Genomic DNA, 25,739 nt, shown 5'->3' with positions numbered 1-25,739 from the left:
CATGATGAGAGAGTAACGATTCAATGCCAGGTGTAGATCTGGCCCCAGATCATGTATCTCCCAAAATGGATGCATTTCTCCCAGATCTCTCTCTATAAAAGAAACACCAGGGATGAGAGAGGAGGGGAAAGAAGCAATGTAGTGTTGTGTGACTGGCAGCTGTACCAATCACAGTGAATGGTTTTACCAGAGCTCTCCAGTCCCAGTGCTTTGGGGAGGGATCTTGAAGTAAGATATCACAGGACTGATCTAGAATTACTGTTTCTTTGTCCCAGGAGCAGAAACATTACAAGAGGTTTGGTGAGATCTGGGAGGGTGTATCATTGGGTGCTTGCTTGGTAAGTGCCAGATGTTTGAACTATAGAATAGTAGAGTTGGAAGGGGCCTCGAAGGCCATCAAGTCCAACCCCCTGCTCAATGCAGGAATCCACCTTAAAGGATCCCTGACAGATGGCTGTCCAGCTGCCTCTTGAATGCCTCTAGTGTGGGGGAGCCCACCACCTCCCTAGGTCATTGGTTCCATTGTCATACTGCTCTAACAGTCAGGAAGTTTTTCCTGATGTCCAGCCAGAATCTGGCTTCCTGTAACTTGAGCCCATTATTCCATGTCCTGCACTCTGGGAGGATTGAGAAGAGATCTTGGCCCTCCTCTGTGTGACAGCCTTAGTTGGAAACCCCCCAAAATGTAAAAGCTTCCGTTGCACAAAGCTATCTGTACCTGTTCATCTGAAACTTGGCAAATCTGATCTCCTCAAAAGGGGCAACTCTCCTTGCAAATTTCATCCAATTCTGCCAAGAAATAATAATAATATTAGTAAAACATTATTGGCAGTTCTCTTTCAAAACAAAATATAAAGACGCAGATCACCCCAGCATCAATTCGTCTGAAAATGGGCAGGCATAATCCAATTGGCAGGCAAATTTCATAATCATGACAAAGAGGGGGGGGAAAGGTATAGCTGTTTGGGTTCCCCACCCCACCCTACACAAATGAGAGTTAATAGGAGGCATGAAGATCTGGATTTCTGAATCAAGATTCCACCTCAAGTTGACGTGGGTGGCCTGCGAATTTGGCAGAACTGAATCTGGCTGTTTTTCAAATTGCCAAATTGTGGGGTGAACTAAATCTTGTGGCTGGTGTACACCCCTAGTTCCTAATTCTGAACCTTAGTTCCTTATTTATAAAACAAGATTTGTGTGGTTGTTATTGTTGTTATATTATTAACAATATTTATATACTGTTCCATATCTAAAATAGATTCAGGGATGGTAAACATAGGAATAAAACAGTAAAAAGATTTTTTTTTAAACCCCAGCAAATTAAAATGGTTCAATTTAAAACAGAATACAAATAAAAACTGTGGCTGGTCAGTTGAGGAATGCTTCCTGGAAAAGAGTTGCTTTCAGGAGGTGCTAGAAGCAGCACAGGGCTGATGCCTACCTGACTTCCAGAGGCAGGGAGTTCCAAAGAAAAGGGGCCACCACGCTGAAGGCTCTCCTCTTGATGGATTCCAATCTGGCCATAGGTCCATGTGGAACCACCAGGAGCATGCCAGTGAATGACCTCAGTGGCTGGGCAGGTTGGTAAGGGAGAAGGCTCTCTCTCCATTATCCTGGTGCCAAGTTGTTTAGGGCTTTGTACACTAGTACCAAAGCCTTAAACCTGGCCTGGTAGCCACAGCTAGTGCAGTTTCTGCAACAAAGGAGTTACATGCTGAAAATGTACAGCTCCCCTAAACAGCAGAGCTGCTGCGTTCTGCACTAGCTCCAGCTTCCGGACCAGTCTTAAGGGCAGCCGTACACACAGCGCATTGCAGTAATCCAGTCTTGATTATCACGTAATAGACAGGAAGGTTTCTAGAAAGCTTTGCTTCCATTGTCTCAACCATCCTTATGACAAACATGTGAAGCAGACGAGCATTATTATCTCCAGATGACAGATGCGGGAACTGAAGCTCAGAGAACAATGTGCCAGTGGAGTTTGTGACCAAGGTGAGATTTCAGTCGGACTCGTCATGGTATCAATAAAGGGAACGGCACATACTGTCCCTGCAGGGGTGTGTGTGATAGAATCAAGGCACTTGGAACAGCCAATTGTCCAGCAGAACTCATGATTAATCAAGCCCCAATTGCTCACGATTAAGTACCAAGATCCTAGAGGTGGGGTATTTTGCAGAAGAGAAGAGCAGGACTGCCTTAGTTTTGGGGTAATGGGCAAAATGAGGAAGACTTGGCTCTTTTACATGCAGGGTTTCTGTGATGTGGAGTGTGGGGCGGGGGGGAAGCTATCAAGAGATAGATGATGCAATTAAAAATAAAGGCACTTCAATAAAAGGAACCCTCTGCTAATGGCAAGATATGTGACGTTTATTTAAGGCAACCATGCTATGGATTTGGAAAAAGGAACTCCAAAACTGCTAGCCGATTGCCTGGAATGGTGGTGGTGGTGGGGAACCCAAACTCTAAATTGCTAGGAATAAAATATCATGGAAAGCAGATGGCACAAATAAATGATTGTGCAACGCCAAAAGCATCGACAAGAAATGTGCCGAGGTCTGCAAAAGAGAGCTTTTGCTCCAAAATCTAAGTCTTTTAAATTCAGTAATTGCAAGTCTTTGGAGAGACAGAAGAAGTCACAATTTAATCCTTATGTTCAACTATGGATTAAAGTAAAAAACACAAGAAACACACACGCTATAATCTAATAGGCTTTTGCCTTGGGAAGCAATGATGATGTTCCAGGTTTGACTTCACCAAACACAGCATCCAATAATAAATCATAAAGATAGAAGTCTCAATGATGTTGTCTCAAGGCTTTTCAAGTATATTTTGCTCAAGGCCAATTTCATCCATCAGTTTCAGGTGATTTTTATTTACAGAGGCCAAATTATGGACTCCTATCTTCATCCACCAAAACAAGCCAACTTTTCAATTTTGTCCAGGAACACTGCAGATGCTGCTGAGAAATCTCATAGAGGAAATGAGAAGCTTCTCCAGGCATTGCCGAAACGTCATATTATTTGTATACAATAGATTTGCATTACTGGGATACATTGATTGAGGTTCTAGAAGAGAGAATTATCCCCACGTAAGCAGTTGCATGCTACTGACTACACCAAGTTTCAGGTTATTACAGATTCTGCAGAAAGATCCCCAGCAATTCTTAAACCAGAGGGAGAAAAAACAGAAGACCCGGAGGAGGGCCTTCTCTGTTGTGGCACCCGGGCTGTGGAATGAGTTCCCTAGAGAGGTTTGCCTGGCATCTACATTATACTCTTTTCGATGCCAGGTGAAGACCTTTTTATTTTCTCGGGTCTTTTGACATTTTACCAACTGAGTCTTTTAACTTTGCTGTTTTAAATCTGTATTTTAAATCTGTATTGTGGCACAGAGCGGTAAAGCAGCAGTTTCTGCAGCTGAAAGTCTCCCCACGGCCTGAGTTCGATCCCAGCGGAAGCTGGTTCTCAGGCAGCCGGCTCAGGTCGACTCAGCCTTCCATCCTCCCGAGGTCGGTAAAATGAGTACCCAGTTAGCTGGGGGAAAGGGAATAACGGCCAGGGAAGGCAACGGCAAACCACCCCGCTATAAGGCCTGCCAAGAAAACGTCAACGAAAGCTGGCGTCCCTCCAAGAGTCAGTAATGACTCAGTGCTTGCACGAGAGGTTCCTTTCCTTTTTCCTGTACTTTTATATTGTGGTTTTATGTGGGCTTTAAGTTTTATACTTTAATTTGCGCTCTGTGCTTTTAATTTTTGTGAACTGCCCAGAGAGCTTCTGCTTTTGGTCAGTATAGAAATGAAATCAATCGATAGATAAGATGAAATAAAACAAATGCTCATTAAGTTAAAAAGTCAAACAGCCCTGGGGCTAAATGTTTGCTCCCTTTTGCTTTATTTAAAATCCCTCTTGAATAATATACCTAAGGGGAATCGAATCCCAGAGAAATGCTGGCAAGCAAGCAAGTGATATCTAAGCTGACAAAGACCCTGTGGATCTCAGTTCGCAGACCCATTGCTTTGTTTGATTTATACCCCATCTTTCCACCACCCCCTGAAAAGAAAGAAGAAAAGAAATGGTAAACAAGGCAGCTAACAGCCATGGTCATGCTGGTTAGGGTAATGGAAACTGCAGTGCGGTGTAATGGTTAGAGTGCTGAACAGGGAGTCAGGAGACTCAAGTTCTAGTCCTATTATTATTATTATTATTATTATTATTATTATTATTATTATTATTATTTATATAGCACCATCAGTGTACATGGTGCTGTACAGAGTAAAACAATAAAATAGCAAAACCCTGCCGCATAGGCTTACATTCTAAGATCCATCTTTTAAACTATTGACTTAACATGATGACTAACTAAACTCAAGGTTACCTAGGCTTGGCTTACTGGAGTAGCTTAGAGCACACTTTGACTCCTGCTCTTAAGATAACAAAGGTGAAAATTCAACAGCCTGTAAAAAAGTAAAGTTTAGGAACCACAAATTTTGTCTATCAAAGCAAAGTTTAAAGCAGCAAAATTAGTCATCCAGCTTCAGAAATACTATTTCCTGTTACTCTGTGTTCAAATATCAGCATAAGCCAGAAAATTGCTAAGTAAATGCCCCCACCCACAAAAAAAAGTACTCATGACTCAGATTTAAGTTGATGCCATCTGTTATCTTAGATCACAGATTTTAAAAGCACCTTATGACCTGCAACACTGGTGTGGCTTGCATGTAATGACAAACCAGAGTATGGGCTGAATAAGGGTTGTTGCCGAATCCTGAGTTGTCATTACTTGCAAACTATGGGCAGTTAACCATGAACAACCCAGGAAGAGAACTCGTGGTTTGTTGTTGGGTTGTGAAAACTGGTTTTTTTGTGTGGTTAACAACCCACAATTAAGCCATAGTGCAGGGCTTGCACACAACTCAGTTAGTCCCAGCTCAGCTATGATATTTGCTGGATGACTTAGGATAGCCACTAACTCTTAGCCTAACCTACGTCACAGGCTTGTTGTTTTAAGAATAACATAGGAGAAAGAGGACTGTGTATGCCATCTTGGGCCCCTTTGGAGAAAAGACAAGATATTGATATAACCCACAAACTGTCCGTCACATCTAAAGGGCACGAAGTTGAAGAAGGCTGGCTTAGGTGATTTCTAGTTCTAATCGCGTTCAACCCAGATTTCAGTTTGACTGAGGATGTGCTTTCGTGATTCCAAAAATAAGCACTGCCTCTTGTCAATCTTAGATAATTGTTAGTGAAACTCATTCTTAAAGGTTAGAACACCGGCCCCAATGCCCACACCTACACAGCGCTGTTTGCACAGCGCGGCTGTGACATAGGGTTTAATGGCTTTACAATGAATGGGCATGCTTCCAGGATGAATCTATTTGTGGCAAGCCATTCTGGAACGGTTAAAACTGGAATAAGGCTGTAGAACATTGGCTGGATGCAGTGGAGTCTCTGATGTGAGTGGGATGGTGAATCCGCTCCTGGTTTCAGCCAGAACGCAAAGGCAGCTTGGATAACTCCATTACACAACATCGTTAACAGCTAAGCCATCTCCCGCGCTATCTCCTGGAAATCACGGATTTGAAACAAACACACAGATAACGTGGTAATATCCGGAAAGAGCGGGATCTCTCCACCACTAGATGGCGCTGTCTCATTAATACACAGTGGGGCCTTTTCGAGAAGGGAACAAATCACAAATGACGTGGTCGCGTGTGGAGGAGCGTGTCCCAATGGTGGGATCACTGCAAGGAGGAAAGCCACAGTAAGGCACGGGATTTTTCCTGCGTGTAGAGAAGAAGCTCCTGGTCTAACTTGCAGATCATAACGCAGCTACCCATCAGATTTTACCCTTCTCTCCATGAGGTGGCGCCTTTCTTAGCTCAAAAATAAATGAATCCGTTTTAAAATGCACCAGTAGCGCCTCCAGTTTATAAACGTATGAAGTCATCTGAATCACAGTCCTCCTCAGGACTTTATACAACTGGAGTGTCTAAAGGGAGGAAGCAATGTGCAAACCTGAGGCCACAATATCCAAAACATGGCTTGACTGTGTTGCCTGAACTGGAATTATATGAACAGCACAGTAGACGCATTTACAACTTTCCTAATTCCAAACTTCTCAAGTCTGAAAGATCTTCCCTTCCCTTCCTGTCTTTCCCCGGAAGGTAAAAATATGTATCTTTTAAGATGGCTTTTAAGAGGTGAACTGTAGGGTGGTGTTTATTTGAGACCTGCTCTGCTGTTTATTCTGCTGTTTTGCTGCTCTGATTTACTGCTAAGTCACAGTCTAACATTCTAAATATGATTGTACTACAATTCCCATCACCTCCAGCCAGCAGATCATTGGGCATGCTGGCTTGGGATGATGGAAGCTGCAGTCCAACACATCTAGAGGCTGCGAGGTTGGAAAAAGCTGGTTTCTATATACACAACGAGAGCCCACTTTCAAAGTGCCTGGCTACTTTCTGGTGCTCTTAACAAGATTGCATGCCATTAAAAACCGAGCCATTTCCAGTCTGCACCAAATGAAACCCTTCTCAGTAACTCCACAGTTGCACAGCAGCCTATTTGTCCTCGTTCAGAATATGGGGGGGGGGGTGAATTCTACGTGGCTGGCCGAAATCGGAAAGACTTGTTCAACTATCTATAACATCTTAATGATGGTTTCCTGTGGAAAAGACGGGAAGTTTGCCAGGAACGCGGGGGAAACTGCGCTGGATGTGACCTAACCCCGGATGCCTGGACTGATATGGGCCACAAGCAACTACGGAGAAAGATGGCATCCCAAAGAAGTAGGTGGCTATGAAACTCCTATGCTGCTGGCCCTTCGCACATGCTCAGATTCCATATTTGAAAGACACCCTTCTTCCTGTGTTGAGAATACAGCTCATTTTGATGTAGGTCAATGAAGAGGGGTAGCCCAAAGGTAGGTAGAACCCCTACTTTGCATGTAGAAGGGTCAAAGGTTCAATCCCCAGCATCTCCAGGTAGGGCTGAGAAAACTCCTGCCCCCAGAGAGCCATTGCTGCCAGTCAGTGCCGACAACATTGGGCTAGATGGACCAAGGGTATGACTCAGTAGAAGGCAGTATCCTATGTTCCCATGTAGATTTCCACATTCCACCCATATTGTGAGAGGTGCCAGCCAGTGTAGACCAGGGATGGCCAGAAGGAACATCTCCAGATGTTTAGGACAATTCCTAGGAGCCTCTGCCAGCATGGCCAATGGTCAGGAAAGCTGGAAGTTAAAAGCCCCAAACGTCTGGAAATCTACCACCCTTGGGTAGATAATATTAGTACTGGGTTGAAGCATTTGGCCCAGTAATATTTGAATGTTTTAGGGATGGGGCAAGGCCCCCCCCCCAAAGTCTGGCTTAATCTTCAGGGGGCAGGCAAATTATATATATAAAAAATGGGGGATAGCAAGGTTTTGGGCTGTGAAAAAAGGATTGAAAAAGCTCAAGAGTTTCTAAAGAGAATACTGCCCCGAGAACATTAGTCATCAGGTGGATTACAAATGAAAAGAAAGACACACACACACACACACACACACACACACACACACACAGAGGTAAGACTGCCCCATCAAAAATCGTAGAATTTACCCACTGCGACAACTTTCTGAATATTCCTCCACCCATTTTGTTGGGGCTTTTTGTGTTGCTATATTCCTGGGTGGAGGATTCAGCCCAGCTCTGTCGAGGGATTTATGAAGAATCCATTTAGGGGAAGAGCTTAGTGAATTTTCTCCAGCTTGCCCGCACCCCCTCCCCGGACTCCCGTTTGCACATCCCTGAGCTTTTCTGACTCATTGTGAGATGAGTCGGGCAAGTTTGCAGTTTTCCCTTCCCCCCCCCCTTTTTTTAATATGTGCAAATTGCACCATTAGCAAAATCGTAGCCATAACTATTTCTGGAAATTGTGATTTTGCGCAAATCACAATGTAAATAGTTATCCCTGTGATTTTGCTCAAATTGCAGCTTGCTCATATGAAATTAACAAAGCAGGAAAGTTACCGCGTTCCGGGAACTGACATGCCACTTCGCTTGAGAATGCGCCCCGAATCGATGGGTCCAGTGGGGATCTGTTGAGTCAAAAACAAACATGATTCCCCTGCAACGGCCATTCCTAGCTCTGACCCAATCACCTTGCATAATGCAGCCTGCTCTGCTCCTAATGTCTGTGGCGGACCTGTGAGATGTTGTCTGATAACAATTAACAAAATAACAACTCCCGTGATAAATCCTGATTGCTGTCGCTATGGAGCATTTTCTCAGATAGATGAGCACAAACCATGGCTTCATAAAGATCATGAAAAAATGACTGCTGTTTTCACTGCACAAATGGAAACTAACGGCAAAGCGCAGCTGTTTGACTTCGATACTGTGTTATAAATGGACTAGCAAAAAAGCCTGTCATACGACAGATGTAGAGGAGCAGTCTGGTAAGGAGGTTAGTGGGTTTTGGCCCCTCTGCTGGGCCGGAAGCTCCTGGAAGTTATTTTTCTCTAGATGGCACCAGAAGGCAAAACCTAGAAGGCGCCCTCTGGCCTTCAAGATCTTGAAACTTCCCTAGATGGCAGTTATTTTTCCTGGTAGATGGCAGGTATTTTTCTTGGAACTTCCATAGAAAGCCCTGTGAGCTCAGAATTTTAAAACATGCAAATAGGAGAGAAGGCAGAGGCAGTGGATTGGCCTGTAAGTGCAAATAGGAGAGAACATGCAAACAGGAGAGAAGGCAGAGGCAGTGGATTGGCCTACTGGTTGGCAATGTCATTGTGACATCACCAACCAGTAGGCCAATCCACTGCCTCTGCCTTCTCTCCTGTTTGCATAAGTGGCTTGGAGGAGGCCTCTGGGCTTTTATATATATAGATATTTAATCAAATCTGAAGCCTTTTATGCAAAAAGGCACCCTTTAATCCCGGCGTCTAAATAGTGGTATTTCTCTCCAGTCAACATCTACCTCAGGAAGATCTATGTAGGATTCAGGAAGATTTATGTAGAATCAGGAAAGATCTAGGTAGGATTCTATCACTGTACCATGTAATGAAAGAACTCCATCAATTGCATTATAACTCATTTCATTGATGATATCTGTCTTTTCCAGTTTTGTAACATTTCCTTTCTGCTGCAGTTACAGTTCATTTCCCTGTCTTTATTGCTCTGGAAAATCAATACAAATTTAATAAAAACTATCATCAACGCACTTTATTTTTTTTTTAATGAGTCCTGGACAGTGGTCAGAAATAGATAGCTGGTTAGTGAGGTGCAGACATCTGAAAGTATTGTTGCAAAAATAGCTCGTTCCCTGGTGTACTAAGTCCAATACAGCACACAAGGAGGAGAGGAGATGAAATATGAATGAGCAACTAGAAACTCAGGGGCTCACTCTAGACCCCAACATCATCCTGGCACCCAAGATCACCCTACTGTAAGGGCCATTGTTGTTAAGCAAGGTGCAATCTGATCCATGTTTAGATGGGAAAAGTCCTACAACTCCTAGCATTCCTCAGCCAGCATGGCTAACTGTGGAATGCTGGGAGTTGTAGGATTTTTCCTGTCTAAATATGGATCAGATTGCATTTTAAAAAAATTGGGGTCTATGCCCATAAGACAAATCTGTCTAAAATCTGCACATGCTAATTGACGTATTTATTTATTTATTTATTACATTTATATACTGTCCCATAGCCGAAGCTCTCTGGGCAGTTTACAAAAGTTAAAAACACTGAACATTAAAAACAAATATACAAAAAAATTAAACCGTCAAAAGCATAAAAACAACAATATCCATTTAAAACAACTATTCTGGACTCAGTTAAAAAAACAACAACTCAGTACATGTTGTTAACTGCTTGGGAGAAGAGAAAAGTCTTGACCTGGCGCTGAAAAGATAACAATGTTGGTGCCAGGTGAGCCTCGTCGGGGAGATCATTCCATAATTGGGGGGCCACCACTGAAAAGGCCCTCTCCCTTTTTGCCGTCCTCCAAGCTTCCCTCGGAGTAGGCACCTGGAGGAGGACCTTAGATGTTGAGCGTAGGGTATGGGTAGGTTCATGTCGGGAGAGGCGTTCCATCAGGTATTGTGGTCCCAAGCTGTGTGATATATCCAAATTTAGACATAATTACTAGGATTTATTTAAATGCCACGGAAGGAAAAGTCGGCCAATTCATTTCTCATCTAAATCATCTCAGATAAAATTCAGTTCATTTGCGCCTTGCCCTAGATCACCTCAAACCAATGGGGAGAAAAGTTTTTAAAACTTGATTGTCATGCAGGGGAAGATTTCGGGTGTGTATGTGTGGCAGCATGTGGGAAAGAGTTCACCTTAGCCCCTGCCTGTTGCCACTGAAGTTTATACACCTGCCACTGTCTTCTCCTGAGCAAGTCAAGACATTGAGAGGCTGCAATCTCTTCTTCATGCACTCTGCTGTAGAGGAAGAATGAGCAACTTGTGGCCCATCGGATGTTTTGACCTACAAATTCCTCAGCATTGGCTAGAATGGCTAGGACTGATGGGATTTGTAGGCCAAAATATGCGTTGTCCACCCCTTGCTGTAGAAGCTTTGGTGAAGCGTCCTCCTTCAGCCGATGGAGGGTGCTTTCCTGACTGTTCGAGCAGTACGACGCTGGAACCAGTTACCTAGGGAGGTCGTGGGCTCCCCACACTAGAGGCATCAAGAGGCAAAGGCAACAGGCCATGGTGAGCTGGGATCAAAGGAGAAATCAGGAGTCATGGTTGAAGAAGAAGCTGCGTGTCCGGATAAGTGGAGGTTGGTGGCTCCGATGTCACTGGAGCTGTGAATCTGCTCTGAGGGCCTTGCTAGACGAGGCCTTAGCATGCTTTGTGGGCCGGTTTCCCTGCTGTGCGTCCAGATGACGCACAGGGGAATCCGGCGCCAGGCCGCACTGAGGCCTCCTCTAACGCGCCATAAGCGAAGTCGCTTATGGCACACCTTTTTCATAGCCCCGGCCTCAGGCCGGGGCTGAGAAACGTCTAGGAAGGTCCGTGGCTTTTTGCGGCTACTCGCTTACTTGCGAGTAGCCGCGAAAAGCCACGAACCTGGCACAGCGCTCATACGAGCGCTGTGCCCATCGTGCCGGGGGGGGTGATCCAGGGGGGGAGATGGGGGAGGGAAGGCCGGACCGGCAGGAGAGGGGATGGCAGGGGGCGACAAACAGGAGATGGCGAGGGGGGACGGAGGGCGACGAACAGGAGATGGCGAGAGAGGGCGGGGGGCGACGAACAGGAGATGGCGAGGGGGGACGGAGGGCGACGAACAGGAGATGGCGAGGGCGGGCGGGGGGTGACGAACAGGAGATGGCGAGGGAGGGCGGGGGGCGACGAACAGGAGATGGCGAGGGAGGGCGGGGGGTGACGAACAGGAGATGGCGAGGGAGGGCGGGGGGCGACGAACAGGAGATGGTGAGGGAGGACGGATGGGGGGGGGTAACTAAAAAACCCCTTACCTTCTCCGGAGTCTTCGGGCCGCACGTGGCCCCTTTAAACTAAAAACTAAAAAAAAAATGGCGGATGCTGCAGGTCTTGCGTCGTCCCTGAGCGTCCGGCGTCTGGAAGCTGAAGCGGTGCGCGCTAACGTTAGCGTGCCTTGGCCCCGCCTCCCTGCCGGCTTATCCCGGCAGGTCTAGCAAAGCCCTGAGTCTCAGTCAGAACCAGCCAGAACTCTAAAGGAGCTCTCCAAGGTGCTGAACCTATTTTGGAGGTAGGGCTCAGTACCTTGGAGAGCTCCTTTAGAGTTCTGGCTGAAACCCAGAGCGGATTTACTGCCTCATGACATTGGAGCCACCAGCCTCAACCAAGGAGAGAGGAACACCCTAGACCATGTTGCTTGATTAAGGTTCTAATGGGACAGGAAGCTCTTTTATACTCCTTCCTGCCCAGGAGAAGCCAATGAGCAGCCAGGGTCAGTCCAGAGCTTGAAGGTACTGCGGTGAGAAGCTGCCACCTGCAGTTCCATGGTTCGCCACACAGGGGAGCTGCAGACAGATGCAGCAGCTGCTGACAACATCATGCTTTTTAACCCTTTCCTTTGCAAGCCAGACTGAAACAGAGACTTTTATTGGAGCCATTCTATTAATATGCACCTTCGCGACTCAGCTGAGACTAGGGATATTGCAGAAATCCACAACTGATTCAAATACGTTTGGATTTCTATGAGTCTGACCTATGGATTCTGCAGGGGACCAAAGTTTTCCGAATCTCGCAGACTTACAGACCATTTTTTTTTTTACTTTTGGTGGGGGGATTTGCACAAATGCGCTAGCTTGCGTTTGTGCAGATATGTACTTGCGCAAGTCAAACAAAATTCTCATGCAGCTATAGAAGATATCCAATTCCTTCAATGAGCACGAGGGTGGAATGAAAGACAATCCATGAAACCCAGATGGAACAGATCGAACAAAATCTGTACATCCCTAGCCGAGACCTGGACAAAAGACTCCTGATCCTCCACAAATAGCAGGAGAGGTTCTCTGCTTATGCACTTGAGCAGTTCATGTCCACTGGCTGGTGTCTTGACTTCTGCACAGGAAGGAGCAGTTGAGGCAGAGAGGCAAATGGTGTGGTCCAAACAGACAGGCAGGCATCCGTAAGGCCAGAATCAGGTGATGTGGTCTAAGAGATGCTAAAGAACAAGCAGGGTCCCCTTAGCAGAGGGGTGGGCAACTAATGGCCCTCTCAACCTTTGGTCCCACCAGCCCTAGCTAAAGGCTGCCAAAAGACTCTTTCGCCCAGAGTTTACTCAGCAGCAAGGGTTTTCTAGGAAGCAAGGGTCTAGTCACACTAGACGGTTCATGGCCCCACTCTCTCTCTTCCACCCTCTTAGGGCAGTGGTGGGCAACATGTGGTCCTCTAGATATTTTGGCCCTACAATTCCCATCAGCCCTAGGCGATAGTGAGTTGTAAGCCAAAACATCGAAAGGGCAAAAAGGCCTTTTGGCGGCCAATTGAACATTCTGATGATGGTTATGAGCCGCCCACCTGGTTCATTGCCACTGGTTCATTGCCACCTTCTCCTCATCTCCCATTCTCTCTTACTGTCAATAATGTTATGCTTACTCCAGTCAAGGAAGCTCGTAGTCTTGGCTTTATATTTGATTCCTCGCTCTCCTTTATTCCTCATATTGAGGCAGTAGCTAAATCCTGTTGTTTTTTCCTGTATAATATTGCCAGGATTCGATCATTTTTGTCTGTCTCTTCTGCCAAGACTCTTGTTCATGCATTGGGTATTTCTCAGTTGGACTACTGCAACCTTCTTCTCACTGGCCTTCCTTCTTCTCACATCAATCCGTTGGTTTCTGTTCACCACTCTGCTGCTAAGATCATCTTCTTGGCTCGCTGCTCTGACCATGTTACTCCACTTCTGAAATCTCTTCATTGGCTTCCAATTCACTTCAGAATCCAATATAAACTTCTCCTGTTGACCTACAAAGCTTTTCACTGTCTAGCTCCTTCCTATCTCTCCCCTCTCATCTCGCACTATTGCCCCGCTCGTGCTCTTCGCTCCTCTGATGTCATGTTTCTCACCTGCCCAAGGGTCTCTACTTCCCTTGCTCGGCTTCGTCCATTTTCTTCGGCTGCCCCTTACGCCTGGAACGCTCTTCCAGAACATTTGAGAACTGCAAGTTCAATCACAGCTTTTAAAGCTCAGCTAAAAACCTTTCTTTTTCCTAAAGCTTTTAAAACTTGATTTTGTTCTGACTTTATACTGTTAGTTTTACCCTACCCTGTGCCTGTTTGGTGCATTCTCTTCCCCTCCTTATTGTTTTATTATGATTTTATTAGAATGTAAGCCTATGCGGCAGGGTCTTGCTATTTACTGTTTTACTCTGTACAGCACCATGTACATTGATGGTGCTATATAAATAAATAATAATAAATAATAATAATGGTCCTTTGGTGAACTGAGGGATGTGGGAGGAGAGCCAGGAACTGCTTCAGGGACCAAGGATGGGGTCAAAGGGTTCTTTGGGCAATCAGGTGAGACATCCCTGCAGGGCAGCTTCTCAGATTGCTCCGTGTGTTCAATGGAAGTGGGGTTTAGTTAGGAATCCCAATCTGCTGCCTCCTCTTCCTCCTGAGAGGTCTCTCTAGGCCTTGGGGTGAGCCAGGAACCTGACACGGCATGAGAAACCTTCCTTGTTTTCTCTGCACGGTGCAGCAGGAGGAAAATAATGCATTTCGCACATGTCCTCTTTCAGAAATGCGACATGGACGAATGAAGGCGAGGGGCAGCGGAGGCTGGTGTCAGTGGGGCTGCGAATCCGCTCCGGGTTTCAGACAGAACCAGTCAGGACTCTGAAGGATCTCTCCAAGGTGCTTTATATCACCTAATGGAATGGGTCAGCCATAGCCTAATATTGCCACCCAGGAAGGCAGGAGAGGCTCTGGGTTTCAGTCACAACTCTAAAGGAGTTCCACACCTTGGATAATGCATTTTGAATTCATGTGTGTGTGTGTGTGTGTACTTCTCTCCCATTTGCCCATTTTGGCCTTTTTTAAAACCAGAGAACTCCACTGCAAAATTTGTCGACACGCGAATTTTGAAGGAGCGTCGGATTTCGCTTCGCATGGCGGTTTGAAAGCACGGAATTGGGTGCAGAACAGATTTCTCCCCTATCCCTGGCGGGCATCTTCAGGTGATGTCTCTCTCCCCCCCCCCCATCACGGAGGTTTGAAGTGGGAGCAACAGATTGTGGCTCTCTTTGGCCATGTTTAAGCCTTGTGCCACCAGCTATACTCAACCCGTATGGTTGTGAGTGAACTCAGAGATTACAAAAGTGGGTCAGTGCTGGATCGCTGGAATGTCTCACTGCTTGGAGAAAAGGGGAAAGCCAAACAGTGGCTCAGATCCAGAATTTTTAATCCACTGATGGGCCTCTCCCCATGTGGACGTCCGCTTGCAACACACCTGTTGGTGGAAAGGGTGTCAGGGTGGTAGTGGCATTTTTTGCTGATTCCCTTTCATTCTGCAGCCCCCAACACCACCTCTTCCACTGTTCTAGAGCCACTGTGTGTGTGTCTGTGTGTGTGGGGAACAGAGCAGTTTTGGGCATTGGGGGGGCATAGGGGGAAGAACTGATTCCTTCTTCCCCCGTTCAGCCAGCAGAAAGGTTTCGCTGGAACGAAACCTTCCCGCCCATCCCTCTACAGAAGGCCGTTGCTGGGCATATATTTATTTATTTATTTATTTATTGCACTTATATACCGCTCCCATAGTCAGGGCTCTCTGGGCGGTTTACAGAAATTCTAAAATTAAGAATAAAAACGAGTATACAAAATTTAAAATTCTAAAACACAGAACATACACACACGAAGCATTAAAATCCGTTTAATAATAATAATAATAATAATAATAATAATAATAATCTAAACATGTGGGTGATTAAGATGTGCCGCCATACGCCATATCGCAAGCTGCCCAGTAGAGCTGCACCCTGGTGCAGCCAACGGTTTGTGAAAGAAAAGATATTTACTTGCGATAAGCGGGAGGTGAGGCATTTCCTGGATTTCAGTGCACCTCGGATTGTTTATCTACATAGCAGGCTTTCAGCCACGGCAAAGGCCTAAACGCAACGCCCCAGCTCCCAGCTCTCCACCACCTTCCTTCTTTCTGGAATCCTTTCCCCACATTTCAGAATGCGTACAGTTATTCTCAGGAGCGCGTGGATCTCTGCTTCTTTGGCAAAAATGGATTGCAAACGTTCTTAAATACGTGTGTGTGTGTGTGTGTGTGTGTCTGTGAGAGAGAGAGAGAGATCTGACACATTCATACACAGTGTATGCTGTAGTATGGTGAACAGAGACAGTGTGGTGAAGTGGTTAGAGTGTCAGATTGAGAGTCGGGAGATCCAGGTTCTAGTCCCCATTCGGCCATGTTACTCATTGGGTGACTTTGGGCCAGTCACAGACTCTCAGCCCAATGTATCTCACAGGGTGGTTTATTATCACAGGGTGATAATAAACGTTCAGTTTAATAAGCCTCCAGTTTATTATCACAACAACCCAGTGAGGTAGGTAAGGCTTTGGGTCATTGGCCCAAAGTTGCCCAGGGAGCTTCCATGGCTGAGTGGTGACTAGAACCTGGATCTCCCAAGTCCCAGTCCAACTTTCTAAACACCACGCCATACTGGCTCTTATTTAAAGGTCTTACTGCCACTGATTTAGCATAGGAGAGGCATCACAATCTTTTACAAGAGCGGGGAAAACTTGCACAAAGGACACTACCAAGCAATTGGGGGTTGGGGGGAAGGGGCGTGGACATCTAGGGGAGCCCCTGGCAGCCTGGCCTGAGATCCTAGGCAGGCAGGATTTTGTCCCAGAGCTGAAATTCTGCACTTCTGGTATAGAGGGATGGGAATGTATTAGCAGTCAGAGAGCATTTCACTTGCTAACCAGAGCTGAAAATAGGGACTTCTGCAGGAAAGCAGGGTCTTTTTATAGCCATCTATAAATTCAGAGGGAAACTGCTCCTGCGAAGCGTAGTTCCCTGTGGACACAGCAAGAGAGGGCAGCTCTCCCTGGGTTTGAGCTGACGTCAGGAGATGTCATTCGAGGCCAGCCGGGTTGCCAGATAGAAAAGATTGAGCAGGCTGCCCTGCTTTTGTGCTTTTAAACAACGGCAGGATGGGCAGAAATTGGCAAGTGAAGCTTTTTCTCAGCATGGAGCAGAACATGAGCCCCTCTTAAAAGCATAGCTGCACAGACCGGTTGGTAAGTTGGCAACTTTAAGAGCCTAACCCACTATATTTGCTCTTCAAACAAGATTACTTCCCCTCTCTCTCTCTCTCTCTCTCTCTCTCTCACACACACACACACACACACACGCGCACACACACACACGCACACACAGACAAGATTCCAGGACTGCAATTTGCAATGCAAAGTCAAGCAAAACAGTATAATAAACATAAATGATCAACAAATAATATTTATTTTTTATTTATTTAAGGATTTTTATGCCGCCATTTAGCCAAAAAAGGCTCTCACGGCGGCTTACAAAAGTATTTCTTGACAGTCCCTGCCCACAGGCTTACAATCTAAAAGACATGACACAAAAGGAAAGGGGACTGGGAGGGAGGAGGAGGGGGGAAAGGAAAGCAAATTCAGGCACTACAATCTTAGTTGCAAAGTTCAGCAGTTACAGTTGACAGCAGGAGGGAGGGGGCTCTCAGCTGGAGCTGGAGCCAGGCACGGTGGAGAGGTGCCTGGCTGCTGCTTCCTCCCTCACTGGTGGCCTCTCCAGAGACAGTTGGTAGCAGGAGGGAGGGGGCTCTCAGCTGGAGCTGGACCCAGGCACGGTGGAGAGGTGCCTGGCTGCTGCTTCCTCCCTCACTGGTGGCCTCTCCAGAGACAGTTGGTAGCAGGAGGGAGGGGGCTCTCAGCTGGAGCTGGACCCAGGCACGGTGGAGAGGTGCCTGGCTGCTGCTTCCTCCCTCACTGGTGGCCTCTGAATAATTATTAATTAATAATATTTTTAATGAATAATATAGAGGTCAACCTCTGAAATGAGCCATCTGTGGTTGGGGCAGAAGAGTCGTGCTTGTCTATTATCTGGTAATAGAGCAAAACTAACGTTTGCCCTTGTGAAGGTTTGAACCCTACCGAGGCAATGTAATAAACTCAGGCCTAGAGGCTTGGCATTTCCTTTTGGGAGGGCGTATCCATGAAAGGAACAGTTTCGCTTCTCCAGTGAAGTTTCATTTCTTCAAAGTGGGAACTGTACTTTCTGTTTAAAAGTGTGAGACAGATCAATGCCAGAGAAAGACCAGAGCTTATGAAAGGAGCAGCTTAGGGTAAAAGAACGTGCGTTTTGCAACGTTTATTTTCTTTTAATGCCTTTGTATCATTCAGCTCTATTGACAAAATGCCTTGAATTGTAATTTGCTTGTTGTACTTTACTAGTAAATTGTTGTGCTAAGCCACAAGTGTCAACCCCGCATTACTGGGAAGGGGGAGGCAGAAAGAAGATTGGACTCTAAGGAGGCAGATATCCTTAAAGAGTTGCTCAGGGAGTCCAGGAGGGGATCGACACTAGTCAAGTTAGAATGTGTCTTACCGTTTTTAAGTGTGCGTTAACCCTAACCCTAACCAAAAGTAGATACGGCCGATTAATAGCCTCATGTAAAAAGCTCTCATTCAGGAAAAGGGTGTAGGTTTTGCACCCCCCAATTCCAGTACTGCTTCCCTAGTAGTTGCTTTTAAGTTGATTTAAAAGTTGGGAGAGATCTAGTTATAATTTCCCCATGTTTTGGCCTCTCTTGACACTATTTACACTTACCTTAGGAGGACTAATGACCACAGAGACCTTGGTTCAAGTCCCCACCCTGCCATGATGTTGACTGGGTGACTTTGGGCCAGTCACTGACTTTCAGCCTGCCCTACCTCACAAGGTTGTTGTGAGGGTAAAATGGAGAGAAGGAGGATGATCACGTACACCGCCTTGTGCTTTTTGGAGGAAAGGCACGCACAACACATACTGTACACCAGCCTTCCTCAACCTGGGGCGCTCCAGATGTGTTGGACTACAACTCCCAGAATGCCCCAGCCTGGGGCATTCTGGGAGATGCAGTCCAACACATCTGGAGCGCCCCAGGTTGAGGAAGGCTGCTGTACACAAACATTGGGGTCTCCTGCCATGCTTTGTTCTCTCACAAAGGTATGAGGCCGACAAATGTAACAAAAAATAAATAAATGAGAACCCTGATTAATTTAAATTTTTATCCCACCTTCCCCCGCCTCCAATAATTGTGTTCTCACTCACCCACCCACACGCCTAGGTCAGGCTGAGAGTCAGTTCATGCACTGAGCCTCACAGCTGAGCCAGGGATTCACATTGAGGCCTAGACTCATACTCTAACCACTACACCACACAGCCACTCAATTAAGATGTCTCATTTTCCACTTGCTTCTTTTGCCCATGAGGGCTAATCCTGGGTTTTTCCATTATATATATATATATAGAGAGAGAGAGAGAGAGAGAGAGAGAGAGAGTGAAACTGCAAAACCGTGTGAGTCAAACCAAGCGAAACAAATATGTATGCAAACCCTTCTTGTCCCCAGGACAAATTCCTCTCACAGTGACGGGTTTCTTGGTTGCAAAATGACACTTCCTTGTGCTCTTGCACATACACATGGCTGCACTCTCTAGGTAAGACCAAGGAAAGGAACGTGTTGCGATTGGGCTTTTTCTGCAAACCAGGCTTCCAGAACCACCTCTCCCCCCCCCCCCCGATGAGCCCCACGGGAAGAAACCATTAAGCGCAAATGGTTGTGTCCAACGTTGGCTTAATCCCATGCTCTGCCTGAAAAGTGATTGATGTGTTCCGCGTATGACGGAGGAGTGCCCACAACCCCTCCCTTTCCATCCGCTGTTTGGGATCACAGGGTTTGGCAAAAGGAGAGCCTGGGAGGGTGGAGACAACCTGTAACCATGGAGCTGTTTCTGCATCCCGGTACAAGAACATCTAGGCTCACCTTCCAGGTGTGATAATGATCTCTTTCCACTGGCGTGAAAAAACTGGAAGGCAATCAAATGCAAAGGTGTTTAAGGCCCTGCTGTGGCTCGGCTCCAGCCTTGTACTCTTTGCTGAACTCTTGAGCTCAGCATCTGAAGTTCAGCGGAATGGAGATGCTGCCGTGTTAGGGTGACCCTATGGAAAGGAGGACAGGGCTGCTGTATCTTTAACAGTTGCATAGAAAAGGGAATTTCAGCAGGTGTCATTTGTATGCCTGCAGCACCTGGTGAAATTCCCTCTTCATCACAACAGTTCAAGCTGCAGGAGCCCTACCCTCTTTTGTATCTGGTCATGCTGGCAGAGCACCTGCAGCTTTAACTGTTGTGATGGAGAGGGGATTTCACTAGGTGCTGCATGCCTACAAATGATACCTGCTGAAATTCCCTTTTCTATGCAACTGTTAACTCCTTACAGGAGCTCTGTCCTCCTTTTCATATGGTCACCCTATGCCATGTGGGAAGCACTACCTCGACCAGGGACCAACAAAGCAGGACGTCGTGCAACAGCATCCTCCCACCCATGTTCCCCAGCAACTGGTGCACACAGGCTTACTGCCTCAGACAGCGGAGGTAGCACATAACCATCAGGGCTAGTAGCCATTGATAGCTTTCTCCTCCAGAAGCTGTCTTAGGACATGTCAGGCTATTGGTCTAATTAGCCTAGTATTGTGTGCTCCAACTAGCAGCTACTCTCCAGGGTCTCAGACTAGAGCTGTCCACAGCTGGGAAATCCAGGGTTGAGTTGGTTTTTTTGCTTAACGGAGTTCCGTAGCATGTACAACTCGCTTTGTTCCTGCGAACTGAGCTGCGGGTTGTTCTCTGAACTCTGGGAACATTTTTGCACAGGTTTTTTTTTTGAGAGGGGAAAGTTCTGTAATTTGTGCAAATTTCTGAACCATCTGCACAAATTGCAACTGAATTTCAGCAAATTTCACTAAAATTCGGCTGCAGTTTGCGCACGAATTTGGCCAGAATTTGCACAAATCTCTCAGAAATGTGTACACATCACAGAAAATGTGCAAAATTCCCAGAAAATCTACAAACTGTCCTGACTCACTGCAGAGCCACTCAGTCACCATAGTGGGGATTGAAACAAAGCCCGGGGGGGGGGGTGAGCCTAAGAAAACCTGCCAAACTTCGCCACCCAAATGGATTCTCCAACACTCGTAACTCAGATAGACATGTTTGGAAGGTATCTGTAGAGCATAGACATTGGGGTGGAAGAAAACCATAAAGACGGGGTTGTGCTTTTTTGATGGGGCAAATCTGAGATGGAGTTGCCCTGATATACAGCTGGCTGCCAGGATTTGATAGGTGCAATTGAAGCATGAATCAAGACTTTGTGTAAATGTGAAACAACACAGAATTTGGTACTCAAATCTGAAGATGTCCGTATTTGTCTTTTAAATAGATTTTCATTTTTTAAAAATAATAATAATAATAATAATCTGCCATTTTGGAGCAGCTTTTCCTCAACAGTTGACATAATTTGGGAGGCAAGAATCAGGAGGTTTTATTTCGTTTTAGGACACATATTCTTTTCGTGCAACTCGTGATTTGGGACCTGTCTTCAGTACCTGTGCATTGCTATGATAGTTACAACTACTCTTACGCTCTGCAAGTCTTGCCTGGGGAATGACTGAATGACGGCATCCATGGGTCGGTCCAAATCCATGTGAGACGCTGATAAAAGAGGGATTGTTTTGACTGCCAACTGCCACACCCTTGAACCTACATTTCTAGCACTGAGACAGAATAGGGAGGGGTACTTTAGATGAACCCTTTTGCTTCATGAAACACCCCTTGGGCAATCCTGTGAAGCTAGCACATTGACTATGTGATTCGCTGAGCTGCAGGGACTCAGCCAATCAGAGAGCCATCAAGAAAGGTCAAAGGCCAAGCAAGAAAGACATGAAGGGGCTGTTCACACAACACACTAACCCACATTCAGTGACTGAGCGTGGGTTGTTGTTGAACTGTGAGTTAGCATGTTGTCTGAATCCGGGACACTTTCCAAAGGGTGGCATGTTAACCACCCTGAACAATCCAACAACAAACCATGGTTTCTCAAGGTGGCTTGTTTGAGAAAAATAACCCGCGGTGTTAACAAGCCATCCTTGAGAAAACGTCTCGGGTTCAGACAACACACAGTTGAGCAAACAAGCCACATTTCAACAACCACCCAGTTTATTTTTTAAAAAATAAAACACTGAAGCAAGTGGTGAGAAGGGGCAGAAAACTATTAGGTAGGATTAGTATACATTTAAAGGCCAGTTGGCCAATAATGAGATGCCGAAAGAAAATGACACAGACTTATATAGAAAATGTATATGCTAATTTATATACACATAGATCCACATTTAGAAATAGTTATCACTTAAATAGAAATGCAATACATCTCACCATAGTGGGAAAGACTGCAGCTGGGTGAGCTTTGTACATGCTCAGTGCATTGCTGTCCAAGTAAGAACTGTTGATGGGCAACTTGATGGCCCCTGGGCTCTCCCTCCTTATGGTTCTTTGACTTTATGCTAGACTTGGGCTGCGTTCGGACAACACTTTAGTCAATGAGGGGTGGAGTAGTCAACTCACAGTTGAGTATTCTGCGGGTGTTCCCCACACACAACAAGTTCCCTACACAACTGTGGGTGGTTGGGGCTGGTGTTGAGTGGATTAATAGTCAACCCGACAGATGACACAAATACCAACCGTTGACTGCTCAACTCACGGTTGACGACTAAAACTACTGGTGGTTATTGTGTTGTCCAAACTGAGCCTTGGACTGGGCAACTCTCCAAACAGAAGAGCAGCCCCTGTAAAATAGGACACATGGCCACCCTATGGCTACAAGTCTCTTTTCACACTGAATGACTTTGTCGCCGAAATTAAGCGATGCTCTCTTCGCTGCCGGGTGGAGGGGGCGGTGTTCCCCTGAAGTGATCTCTTTGCTTTTGTTTCAGCTCAGAGACTTAGGAGCCAGCGAGCGCCCAAGAAGCTCAGGGCCTTAAGCATGTTTGAGTGTCTTCTCCAGCAAGGCCGGCGTCAACAGTGGGCATGGCTGGGCACCTGCCGAGAGTCCCCATCGGAACAGGGGCCCACGGACAAGAGCCTCCTGGACTTGCTTCTCCTTTTCCCCATGGCAACTTGTTTGTTCACCTGCCTCTCACTGTCCAGACAACAGTGGTGATGGAGGAGCAGGGGATGCCATGGCCTACTCTGCCCATCAAGCAGGCAAGCAGGAGCAATGGTGAGAGAGAGAGAGGAGGAGCAACAGCAGCCAGTCACAATGGCGGTGAGGAGGAGGACTCCCTGAAGGAGGAGGCCTATTGAGGGGGTGTTGTCCAAGGCCCCTCAAAAACCCGGAGAGGCACTGTCCTCTGGCATTAGACAAACCACTGTCTCTTGGCCTCAGACCAGTCACCCACCCCAGAAAATGTGCAGCATGTAGGAAAAAATGCTAATTTACCTTTTCAGGCCTGTGTTGTAAACATTACAGACCTAGTGTTGACAAAGAGCTTTCCATAGGAAAAAAGCATTGAATAAATACTGCATGTTATTCTGAAGTGTTGGCTTAGAGTCTAGCGATCCAGTTTCTTTGCTAGGCCTGAGAGCCAGGCACATGATGTACACACCAGCCTCCCCCTCTGGATGGGTGTGGGCTACAACTTCCATCATCCCCATCTCCCCCTGCTGGCTAGGGGTGATAAGAGTTGTTATCCAAGACATCTGGAGGGCACTGGGCTGGGAAGAGCAGGTGAAGGCACCGCGTGAGCAGTCATTCCCTGTGGTGGGTGCATAACCCCTTGGCAAGCCAGATGGGCGAGCGGCTAAGAAATTTCAGTAGCCACTGATAAAACCAAATCGTCCACCAAGTAGAGCTCTTCAGCCTCAAGGTAACTCAGCCATCTGTATCAAGCAATAAGGGAAATTTAACAACACATCCCGTGCAAATGTGTGGCAGGCTGAACGCATATAGATGGACATTTCAGCTCCCATTCAGAGGGTAGGTAGCGTTGGGCATTTGCAAGGGCCCAAGTCTTCAGGTGGTCCCATGGCCAACCCGTACAGGACCCTTGACCCTGTTGCTCCTCTTCCTCACTGTCTCTCCCTGTTCCTCTCCTCTCTTTTTGAGCAAGTGGGCAGGTTCAGAACTAGGGAGCATCAGTTTCTGTTTGCCTGACCCTCGCCCTCTGGGCGGCCATGCTGATTGGGTCCAGAGGAAGAGGGCAAATTAACAGACCTGGAGGAGCCCCCCCATGAGGGCATCTCACCCAAAGACCCCCTAAAACCAGGCACACTTCACGTTGTACCACACGCATTACCAGAGGTCTACACCTGTAGCGTATTGAAACACACACCCAACGACCTTACTCCTATTGGGATATGGCAGGTGGTACAGTCCTCCTTACAGCTCGGCAGGGCAATACAGATGTCTAAACTGCCCTGAAAGGAGAGGCCTCATCACAGGGAATTTGGGGCATCTTTTCAGGCTCATTCAATTAACCTGCTCCCCAAAGCGTTCAAGAGGATTTTGCCTCACAGCAGGTGCAGACGCCCAGAAAAAAAAATGGTTATCAGTATCCCCACCTGAGGACAAAGGTGAAAGATTTCTTTCTACCTGCTGAGGTCTCAGGTTCAGCTGTAAAAGGATTCCTAACCTGTTGCTCCTACCATCTCACACGCTGAGTCTCTGCTTCCCCTTTCCACAACCCCCGCTCTTTGGGTAGCTGCCATTTTTTTTAAAAAAAAAGAAAGAAAACACCACCCCAACACGCAGCTAATGCAGAAGCACCAGCAAACAGGTTTTTCCGGAACCTTCCTTTTTCCTTGGACAAACGGTGAGCCCCAGTCACAAGCACCATTGCGAATAGCTGCATATGATTTAGGGTGGCCCCGGGCTGTCAGCGCCCGTACGAAGCTGGGTCTAGAACCGCGGTGTGATTCCCAAAGAATTGCAGGAAACGGGACAACAAAAATAAAAGCTGGGTTTCGTATTAAAAAAGAGAAAACGATAAAAACGAAGAGAAAGATCAGCAGCCCCGCCTGAGAAAGTCTTGGCCGTGGCATGCTGGACATACAATATTTTGGTCCTTGCATTCTGGTTATATAATAAGCGGTACCCCAAACAGAAGCAGTCCCAGCCAGGTGGGCAAACTAAGCCGGAACGGTCAGAAAAACCATTTTCGAGGAATACACAAGGTCAACGATGTAGGCGATGAGATTGAAGAAAGTCAGGAAGGAGACTCCCAGCCGGCTGTTCCAGATGACACACGTGGAATTGTTTGAATGACACGGAGAAGGCCTTGCAAAGTTCTTGAAGCTATAGATGGGCCATATAATGGCTGCCGTTAGGTACATGAGTACAGCCAAGATGTTGAAGCCCACCAGGACCTTCTCGGCAGGGCAGGGCAGGGAGGCAAAGCAACGTCCGATGGTGAGGATGACAATGAGAAGCGTGGCAATAAAGCAGATGCAGTAGACAGCCAGGCACCACTGCAGGCCAGCAAAAGCCTTATAGTGCAAATCGTTGCCCACCAAGGAGAAGATGAGACAGGCCACGTAGGCTTCAAACACCTTCATGAGGCCAGGAACGGTGGCCAGGAAGCTGCTGACTTCTCCGACTTTGGCCCGGGTCAGTCCCACTTCGACCGCGTAGGCGATGAAGCACAGGCAGGACATGGCGGTGGCCGCACCCTCGTAACTGCAATCGCTCCTGCTGCAGTAGCTCGGTATGAACACGGACGGGTAGACGATGGAGGTGGTGAAGATCATGAGCGCAGCCAGCATGGAGAAGGCGGAGGTGAAGTCCTCCCAGGAGAGGGGCAGCGAGTGGGTCAAGCTCACAAACTCTACAACCACCACGAAGATGGAGACGATAAAGCAGAAGCACCACGTGAACATGGACCAGGCACCGTAAGAGCCGCCGTAGCTGTGGTGGACGGCAACCAGGCTGAAGGCCGTGCAGGAGAGGAAGATTTCAAACAACCGGACAATCCCCAGCGGGGAGATCAGAGAGCGGGGGTTCAGCTGAAGCGTCACCATGGTGCCGCGCCGCAACCGAGAGGAGCTGAGGCCGGAAATGCGTCGACACGGGGGCGCAAAGGAGAGAGGCAGGTGAGCTCAGTGTGGGCCGAGGAGCCGGACGGAGGCTGCTGAGCTGGCCAGGGAGTGAGTGCGTCTGGCACTCAGCTTGGGTGCTG

The 25,739-nt window shown here is 46.9% G+C and overlaps 1 protein-coding gene across 1 annotated transcript; it reads right to left on the bottom strand.

Moving 5' to 3' along the window:
- Nucleotides 1-24,598: 24,598 nt before the first annotated feature.
- On the bottom strand, nt 24,599-25,739 carry LOC134410070 (myeloid-associated differentiation marker homolog). The gene has a single exon (XM_063143139.1). It carries the CDS (start codon nt 25,579-25,581, stop codon nt 24,694-24,696), a length of 888 nt encoding a protein of 295 aa, XP_062999209.1. The 5' UTR covers nt 25,582-25,739; the 3' UTR covers nt 24,599-24,693.

Source organism: Elgaria multicarinata, chromosome 17 (genome assembly GCF_023053635.1).
Source record: "Elgaria multicarinata webbii isolate HBS135686 ecotype San Diego chromosome 17, rElgMul1.1.pri, whole genome shotgun sequence".
NCBI lineage: Eukaryota > Metazoa > Chordata > Lepidosauria > Squamata > Anguidae > Elgaria > Elgaria multicarinata.
This window is presented reverse-complemented; position numbering and strand designations above follow the sequence as displayed.

Bases quoted from the DNA above. Each gene is read 5' to 3' on its own strand.
- LOC134410070 (XM_063143139.1), bottom strand. From the start codon at position 25,581: ATGGTGACGCTTCAGCTGAACCCCCGCTCTCTGATCTCCCCGCTGGGG.